The 9,251-nt window shown below is 45.0% G+C and overlaps 1 protein-coding gene across 8 annotated transcripts in view; it reads left to right on the forward strand.

Moving 5' to 3' along the window:
- HAUS4 (HAUS augmin like complex subunit 4) overlaps window positions 1-8,596 on the forward strand; it is a 15,901-nt gene extending 7,305 nt beyond the window's left edge. Inside the window, exons 1-11 of one of the 8 annotated variants that reach the window (XM_014465482.2) lie at window positions 25-152; window positions 818-898; window positions 2,323-2,390; window positions 4,256-4,398; window positions 4,486-4,617; window positions 4,944-5,078; window positions 6,419-6,515; window positions 7,217-7,362; window positions 7,488-7,618; window positions 7,966-8,034; window positions 8,179-8,596. In XM_014465482.2, coding sequence (XP_014320968.1) covers window positions 2,336-2,390; window positions 4,256-4,398; window positions 4,486-4,617; window positions 4,944-5,078; window positions 6,419-6,515; window positions 7,217-7,362; window positions 7,488-7,618; window positions 7,966-8,034; window positions 8,179-8,362 — 1,092 coding nt within the window. In that variant the 5' untranslated portion in view covers window positions 25-152; window positions 818-898; window positions 2,323-2,335 and the 3' untranslated portion in view covers window positions 8,363-8,596. Of the gene's footprint in view, window positions 1-24; window positions 153-207; window positions 530-603; window positions 899-1,337; window positions 1,368-1,692; window positions 1,715-2,322; window positions 2,391-4,255; window positions 4,399-4,485; window positions 4,618-4,943; window positions 5,079-6,418; window positions 6,516-7,216; window positions 7,363-7,487; window positions 7,619-7,965; window positions 8,035-8,178 lie in introns of those variants that run through there. The other 7 variants (XM_014465481.2, XM_006100072.3, XM_023763691.1 and 4 more) reach the window with 7 other exon arrangements.
- Window positions 8,597-9,251: the final 655 nt, after the last annotated feature.

A 9,251-nucleotide genomic window follows, 5' to 3' on the forward strand; every position in this document is an offset into this window, starting at 1 on the left:
CCCGCCCCCTCGCCCTCCCGCGGCCTCCGGCCTCCCCCGCCCCACCTTCCGGAGCCCGTGCCGCCCGCCCCTGCGCCGGCCGCGGGGGAAGTTGCTGAGCCCGGAGCTCGCTCCGCACCGCCCTGGGAGCTCCGGCCGCCCGGGGGGCGCAGGTTTGCTTTAGCGGGGGGCGGGGGGCGGGCGGGGAGAGGACCCCCCGAGGGTCCTGCCGGCCAGTCCCGGGCCGAGGCCGCCTCGCCCTGGGGACTCCGTGGCCGCCCAGGCGGAAGGGAAGTAGGCGCCGGAGAACGCGCTCCGCATTTTGATTCATCTCGGGCTCTGTGAGGGTCACATCTTGTGAAAATACCTGTAAAATCAATTCAACGTTCAGTGCAGCGTGTAAAGACAGCTCCGAGAATTTAGAAGACGCCTGAGTCAGAACATTTACATGCTTGGGGCCCAGTGGCCGCGTTTTAACACGTCTGAGGGCAGCGGGCGGGGGATCGAGCTTGATGGCCGCACGGTCCACGCCCCCTCACCTTTAAAAACGGTGAGGAAGAGCCCTCACCCCCACCCCCACTCCCACCCCCGGGAGGCAGATCCCCCGCGGAGGCCGTGACTGCGGACTTTTCTGAAATTTAGGGCGGTCCTCATCTTTGTGAGTGAACTTTGTCTGCATAGCTTTTATTTGCGGGCCTCGGTCAGCTGAGCTTACCACCTCAGTAGTAGATTGTGCCATTAATTCTTACGGTCTCTCCGAGGCAGGAATTGTTATCTCAGTTTTGCAGGTGGGAAGACATTTGGCACAAAGAAAACCATCTCCCTAGCACTCACACAGAACAATGGCTGAGCAGATGAAGCCCCAGCATCCCAACTCCTCCGCTGCGTCCCCCTCCAGACCGTGTCACAAAACAAATGAGTAGTTACTTTGATGTTACTTCTCATCAGACGAGGGAGTAAACCCAATGTTCTGTGAACGTGGAATGTTACATCATCATAACCTTCTGTGTCTGTTCTGCTTTGGGAGGCGCCGCTGTCCTTTGGAGTTTGATACCTTAGAGGAGGGGTTGAAGCAGCAAAATGGAAAATAATGTCAAGGGACAATGTTTGTCTCCAGAGGCCAAACTGTGCCCATCACTGCCCATTTGTACTGATGTCGTTCTTTTCAGTGTACTCTATGCTCTGGCCTCAGCTGCGTTAACTACACCGTTGCATTACTCTTTTGGCACTGACCTCCCTGTCTGTCTTCTCCTTTTTTTAAAATTTTTTTATTTTTATTGATTTCAGAGAGAGCGGGAGAGAGAGATAGAAACATCAATAATCAGAGAGAGCCCTAACCCGCTTGGCTTAGTGGATAGAGCGTCGGCCTGCGGACTCAAGGGTGTCAGGTTCGATTCCGGTCAAGGACATGTACCTTGGTTGGGGGCACATCCCCAGTAGGGAGTGTGCAGGAGGCAGCTGATGGATGTTTCTCTCTCATCGATGTTTCTAACTCTCTATCCCTCTCCCTTCCTCTCTGTAAAAAAAATCAATAAAATATATTAAAAAGCAATAATAATCAGAGAGAATCATTGATCAGCTGCCTCCTGCATGCTCCACTCTGGGGACTGAGCCTGCAATCCAGGCCCGTGCCCTGACCAGAAATGCAACCGTGACCTCCTGGTTCACAGATGATGCTCAACCACTGAGCCATGCTGGCTGGGCCCTGTCTGTCTTCTTATGCTCTTTCCTCCAGGTGCTCTTTACTACTGCTCTTATGTGAAATCCAGTTGTTCAAGTGTGTAATGATTTGTTACTCCTGAAGGGTGTTTCTGGAATTAATAATAATTTTAAAAAAACCAAAAAACTACCAACACATCTTAGATGAAAGGACAAGTTAAAGACGTGCAAGAAACTATTGTGGAATTTAATAGCTGAGTGATTCGAAGGGGGAAAAGTAGACTTTGATTTCTTTCTTTTTTTTCCTTTTCCCCAGTTCACTCATAACTGAGAAGCAGCAGCTCAGTTTTAACTTAGAAATAGTTGTGGAGAGAGGGGACATCCTCCTGCTTAGACTAGTGAATGGGAAAGTTTTCTTTCTTAAGGAGGCTCCCTCTTAGCTTATAACAAGTGAAAACATTTATGTGTTTGGAATGCAAAATGTTTTGCTGATGATAAGTCTGTTTGTCTATAAAACTTGTATAAGAGCTTGGGACTTGGATGTGTGATATAGTCCCTCCTTGTTAAGAGGCATCCCTGAGGTCCCTCCCCAGCTTGTGGACAATAGACATTTGAACCCAAGGTAGTTTTCTCTGGAGCAGCCAGCCAACTCATCTTTTTGTTTTCTCTGGATGGATTCAAAAGATAAGAATATCAGATGGCTTCTGGGGATTTCTGTTCACCTGGAGAAGGGATGGAAATACTCCAACAAGGTAAGAATAGCCATTTGCAAGGGTTTTGATGACTTATGCAGAGAGGTTTTATCCAGGTTCTTACTTTCTATAAAAAAAAAAAAAAAGGACTTATAATGCTCACCAGTATGGTTTCTCTCATAGAAGCTTACGTTTCTAAGGAAATTAGGATACATGACAATTCTTCAACACTTTCTTATTGGAAAACAGATTACACTGATTCCTGGTCAGTGTCTGCTTGTGCAATAGACTAAAAATTCAAGATGCTCCCATGCTGTGTGAGCAACCATATCCAGAAGATAAGGGTGGCCAGTAAATTCCTTAAATGCTTCCTTTCTACCTATATCTTGAATTCTTTAATATTTGGTCTCCAAAATCTCAGATCCTTCCAATATCTTGAATTCTTTCCATTTCTCAAGTCCTTTCTATATCTTGAATCCTTCAAAGAATTGAATCTTCTATATTTCACCATTTCCATATTGATCTTTCTGCCTTGGGGGGTAGGGGGAGAGATTTCTTATTCTCTAAAAGGACCTTGAGTATGATGGTGAAAGGACTTTGAGTGTGATGGTCCAAAGAATGAAAATTTTAGTATTTGGTAAGTGGGAGTAAAACAGAAGCCTCCAGCAGAAAGCACTTCAGAAAAGAAATGGAAAGAAAGTCCCTTGCCCTGGCCAGTTTGGTTCAGTGGGTAGAGTGTCGGCCTGTGGACTGAAGGGTCCCGGGTTCGATTCCAGTTAAGGGCACATGCCTGGGTTGTGGGCTCAATCCCCAGTAGGGGGCCTGCAGGAGGCAGCCAATCAATGATTCTCTCTCATCATTGATTCTGTCTCCTCCCTTCCTCTCTGAACTCAATAAAAATATATAAAAAAAAAAAAAAAGAAAGCCCCTTGAACATATGGAATTATGACAGGTTCCCAGTTTCTTACACTTTTTCTCAGGCATGTGCTGTTCTGCATCCATAGGTTATTCAACCCTATTTACAATAGGGAGAATTTGGTTAGTTAAATTTTTTTAATTTACTCCTAAGAAAAGTCGCTTATGTGACTAGATATCATATCCAAAGTTGGGACTTTACATGCATTTTTTTCCCCCTTCCTCAAGAACTCTAAGTTATTCGGTGTGAATGAGCCATTTTGGGGACTGGGGTGATCCCTATTAAAGGGTCCCTTATTGATTTGTCTCATGCTTTTCAACTGTATTTCCATTTTCTAAGATCTTACTTTTATTAGAGACTCATTCCCGAATTCTTGTTTATAAAATGTTTTCATTGATTTTAGAGGGAGAGGAAGGAAGAGGGAGAGAGAGATAGAAACATTGATTGGCTGCCTCCTGCACACCCCCTACAGGGGATCCAGCCTGTAATCTGGGTATGTACCCTGATCAGAATCAAACTGGTGACCTCTTGATGCATGGGACTACGCTCAGTCAGTTGAGCCACACTGGCCAGGGTATTTGTGGATTGTTTTGTTTTGTTATTCCTCACCCGAGGATATTTTTCCATTGATTTTTAGGGAGAGTGGAAGAGAGAGGGAAAGAGAGAGAGAAACATCGATGTGAGAGAAACATATCGATTGGTTGTCTTCTGCACTAGCCCGGACCAGGGCCTGGGTTGGGGAGGAGCCTGCAACCAAAGTACATGCCCTTGACTGGAATCTAACCCAGGACCCTTTGGGGCGCAGTCTGACGCTCTGTCCACTAAGACAAACCGGGTAGGGCTATTTGTGGATTTTAAAATCTTATTAGAATTAGGAAACTTTCCTACCAAAAACCTGGGTTGTTTGTTGTTGTTGTTGTTTTTAATATTAAGAGTTATGTTCAATTGTATAAATTAAGAGTCCATACCTTCTTTGCTTTTTGTCCCAATGGGGGACATCCCATTAAAGTGTGCAGCAGACAGCTTCCTCCTTGTAACCTGAGTGAAGAGGACCTGTTACAGAATCCACACTTCAGCAAACTGCTGCTGAGTCTCTCACAACACGTGGACGAGAGTGGCTTAAGCCTCTCCCTGGCAAAGGAACAGGCTCAGGTAAGAGCCCTAATTGAAGGGATGTTAAGAGGAAGGAAAAATATTATAAGAGAGAGGTTCCTACCTGGGATTTTTTAAATTTTCTAGGCATGGAAGGAAGTTCGACTGCATAAGACAACATGGCTGAGGTCTGAGATTTTACAAAGAGTCATCCAAGAGCTGCTTGTGGACTACTATGTGAAGATACAAGACACAGATTTAACTTCTGAGGACAAAAAGGTGAGGCAGGAGAGATGAAGTAGAGGTTGGTTACCATAGGAATGAGCAGGCCAACTATGGCTTCATCTGATTATATGATCTGGGGAAGTAGGAGCTTCATGTAATGGCTAGAGAAATGGACTGTAGTTATGAGGGGAAGAGGTGGGTGTTTTGTCAGGGTTTTGAAAAGAAAGATTAACAGGAGAAGGCACTGACAGCTGGGAAGTTATCTGAAGAGGATGACATATTTGAGGACTTTGAAATGTGTGAAGAACTGGTTCATGAGGATGGAGGGGGTGGAGTGAAGGAAGTTTTATAGTAACCTCTTGTTGTTTTTTTCTTCTCAGTTTCATGAGACCCTTGAACAGCAGCTACTTGTGACTCAACTAACACAGCTCTTAGGTCCTAGCCAGGAGAGGGTGATGCCTCCACTGCTAGGACTGGAGAAAGCAGACCTTCTGGAGCTCATGCCACCCTCAGAGGTTGGGAACGAGCAAATATTGGCTTAATTTCTCCTGTGTATTTGAACATTGTTTGGTTAAGCTTTATTGTTTTTATAAAAATGTACACGTTCATGGTGGTCAAACATAAATAAATAAGAAATATATTACATAGAAGAAAGTAAAAGCTGAAATACTACATCTAGAAATAAATAATACAACTTGACATAGTATTATACCCTCCATGCTTGTATAGAGAATATATTTTCACTTAATATATTTTGGACTTGTTTTCAAGTCAATAAATAGATGATACTTCCTAAAGCACTCTTAGCACAGTGTCCAGGCACATAGTTAGTGCTCATTATTCTTATTATATCATTGGCTTAAGTAACTGACAGGATTCCATTGTATAGATGTAGCATAATTTGTTTTACCTTATTGATGGATATTAATTTAAAGTTGTTTCCACATTTTTGCTGTTAGAAACCACATTGATGAACATGCTAATTCATATGTGTCTTTGCCCTTATATGATTATTTCCCAAGGATTAGTGCTCAAAGTGGGATCATTGGGTCAAAGGATACACACTGTTTTCGAGAAAGGTGTTTCCAGTGCCCGTACCTCCCCACTCTTTTTCATCAGTATGGGATCTGTACAGTCATATTATTCTTTGCTAATTTGTTAGGCTAAAAATGAATCTCCCTGTTCGGGCATTTGCTATTATAAACAGTGCTCTGCATGTATAGCTATTTTTCAGTGTTGGCTGTGTATTGTGTTTATCTCCTGATAGTTTTAACCACCTATTAAAAGCATTACATTTTTTTAAATGAATCTCCCTGTTGTCTTTTTTAAGATTTTTTTATTGATTTTTTTTAGGTAGAGGAAGGGAGAGAGAGAAACACCGATGTGAGAGGGAAACATCAATGGGCTGCCTCCTGCATGCCACACCCCCCATCAGGGATGGAGCCCTCAACCAGGGCATGTGCCCCAACCGGGAATTGAATGGGCAACCTCCTGGTATATAGGATGACGCCCAAGTTACTGAGCCACATAAGTTTTTTGTGGGTTTGTTGTTGTTTTTTTAAACATATTTAGCAAGAGGAAGGGAGAGAGAGAGAGAAACATCGATTGGTTTCACCCCAACCAGAAATTGAAACCTCAGTCTCTGGGTATGGGCCCTGACTCTGAAATGGAACCTGTCACCTTTTGATATACTGGAGGACGCTCCAACCAACTGAGCCACACTGGCCAGGGTTCCCTGATGTCTCTTAATGCATTTCCTTTGGTTATCATTGAGATTGTTGTCATCATGTATTCATTGGCTGAATCTTCCTAGTTCTCACAGTCTATTTGTATCTCTGTGTTTCTGTGACTATAGGATTTTGTGTGGATGAGAGCTCGGCTCCCACTGGAAGTGGAGGAGCAACTCAAGAAGAAATGTTTCACTCTGCTTTGCTACCATGATCCTAATTCCGGTGAGTGCTGGCTCTCTGTGTTCTGTTCATAGCCGGCCCTCAGGACTCCTGGGTTGCTCTTTTGAGAACAGTATATTTGAATTTAGATTTGGGACAGAAGCTGGGAAGCATTGGAGACATTGGAGTTGTTTGTTTCCTTGCTGGTAGAATAAAAGCAAGGAATTTTGCGAGAACTCTTTTTAAAAAAATATATTTTTTTATTGATTTTAGAGAGGAATGGAGAGAGACATAGAAACATCAACGATGAGAGACTCATTGATTGGCTGCCTCCTATACGCCCCCAGTGGGATCAAGGCTGCAAACCAGGGCATGTGCTCTGACTGGGAATCGAACCATGACCTCCTAGTTCCATGTTCAACCACTGAGCTATGCCAGCTGGACCTTTTATTCAGCAGAGGTCCTCTTGCTGCAGGGAAGAATGAGTTAGTTCTCAGGAGAATCAGCATAGAATAGGGAGGAAAGTTCAGGCTAGGTGTTCCCCTTGTCTTTATTTCTATGACTTAAGAATTAAGGGCAAAATCTGGAATTAAAGAGTGAAGACAATTATGAGAACTGGGCCATTTTTAACAGGACATCAGAAGAAAACCTGGATGAAGACAGAATTCCTAGGTCTAGATGTAGGACAGGGGCACTGAAAAATGGCCTTAAAAGGTCCGTAGCAATTAGGGTTTTACTGTCCAGTCCTCTGACTTTTTGCCCAGATTCAGACCATGAAACCCTGAAGGCAGCAAAGGTATGGAAACTGGCAGAGATCCTGGTGAGTGAGAAGCAGCAGTGCCAGGATGCCAAGAGCCAGCAGAAGGAGCAGGTGGTGCTGCTGGAGAAGAAGAGTGCCACCTACTCCCAGGTTTGTTGGAGCAGTGGGGTAGCCTCCTCTCTCTTACCCGGACCCCAGGGGCGCTTTTGGGGAAGCCAAGGATTTCTGACCTGCCTTCTTTCCTGCTCTCTTCCTCCTGCCTCCTGGGGGCTCAGGTGCTTCTCCGCTGCCTCGCCTTGCTGCACAGATTGCTTCAGGAGCACCGGCTGAAGACTCAGTCTGAGCTAGACCGCATCAACGCCCAGTACCTGGAGTTCAAGTGTAGTGCCATGATCCTTAAGCTGAGGTGAGCTATGACCCCTGTGGAGCTAAGGGATACACCACCCCCTGTAACCCCTACCCTCATCTCTCCTCCTCTAACATGCCTAGCACCTTGTGGGATCCAGTAAATGTCACACAGCAGTATTAGCCTTCAGATTACCCCAAAGCTTTTCAACATTCTTTATTCTTTTATTTGAAAGCTTTCTGAGATAGGTGCTTGACTGTGAAATATTGCTCAGGAATTCAGAGTGACCTTGTTTATCCTGTCACTGCTCAGCCCACACCTTTGACCCTGGCAGGTACTATGTCCCGTTCCTAACTCTGCTGCTGTCAGAGATCCTCAGCTTCACATTTCTTTCTTTCCTCTGTCAGGATGGAAGAGCTAAAGATTTTGTCTGACACTTACACTGCTGAGAAAGTAGAAGTTCATCGTCTCATTAGGTGAGAACTCCTAAGAGCTTGGTGCAGCTATTCAGAGCTGGTTCCCATACTCTCTAAACTCATTCATTTTAACATGTCCTCATTCTTGTCTACTTTCCGAGGAGCCAGATTCTTATATTGTATCTTCTGTGCCCGGACTCTTAGGGACCGTTTGGAAGGGGCCATTCGGCTACAAGAACAGGACATGGAGAAGTCCCGACAGGTCCTAAACACCTATGAGGTCCTTGGGGAGGAGTTTGACAAGCTGGTAAAAGAGTACACCCAACTCAAGCAGACAACTGAGAACAGGCGTTGGGCACTCCAGGAGTTCAACAAAGCCTGCCGCTGAATGTCGGCAGGCCAGGAGGCACGGCTTGTGCACTGGCACTGCTTCCTCTTCCTGCTAAAAGGACCGCCTCCACCTGGGACCATCTTCACTCAAGGGAGTGTGGGGACACTTGCTCGAAACACTGCAGTCATTTGGGCACCCTCCTTGTTTACAACGACTGAATCTCTTCTGGACAGTGTGGCCGATTTATGTAAATTTATGTACAGCTATCTCCTGAATAAAGTGATAATATTGTGTCTTTGGATTTTAATCATTTTCCTTTGGGGAAAGATGGAAAAAGAGTATCAAAGGCTGCGTGGGTGGAGGGGCAACTGAGTAGATACAAATAGAGACAGATCTCCAATGCTTACACAAAGGGTAGAAGGTAGAAGTTCCAGCCTGCCCCCATGGAGTCTTTGAGGCTTCATTCTGAGAGCAAGAATGGATTAAAACTGGTTTGCTCTTGAAGAACTAGGTAATCCCCAGAGGAATGCTAGCTGTTAAGGCAGGTAGGGACCTATTCTGTCACTGTGGCTGTCAGTGGGGTGTTTTGATACAGCAACCAGGCATCCAGTTCTTGTTACAGGAAAGGACACAAGCCACTTGTGCTCCTGGTTCCCTATGGTGTGGTTTGAGGGTTACTTCTTTTTCCAAAAGCAGAGAGTGGGGAGAGATCACTCTGGGGAACCAAGTTCCATGGTCTGCTTAGCTTAGAACAAGGCAGGGCCCTGGCTGCTGTCAAAGTCAGGGACTGAGAGCAGAAGCAAAAGACTATTCTTATTTAGAAGAGCTTACCCAGCTTCTCAAGCCACTTTTCAGGGAGACTGTCATGAGGCATTCTGCTAAGACCAAATAACGGTAATCTTGGATTGATTTATAAGAAAAATTAAGGTATTTGACTCAACTTTAA

Source organism: Myotis lucifugus, unplaced genomic scaffold (genome assembly GCF_000147115.1).
Source record: "Myotis lucifugus unplaced genomic scaffold, Myoluc2.0 scaffold_297, whole genome shotgun sequence".
NCBI classification, from domain to species: domain Eukaryota; kingdom Metazoa; phylum Chordata; class Mammalia; order Chiroptera; family Vespertilionidae; genus Myotis; species Myotis lucifugus.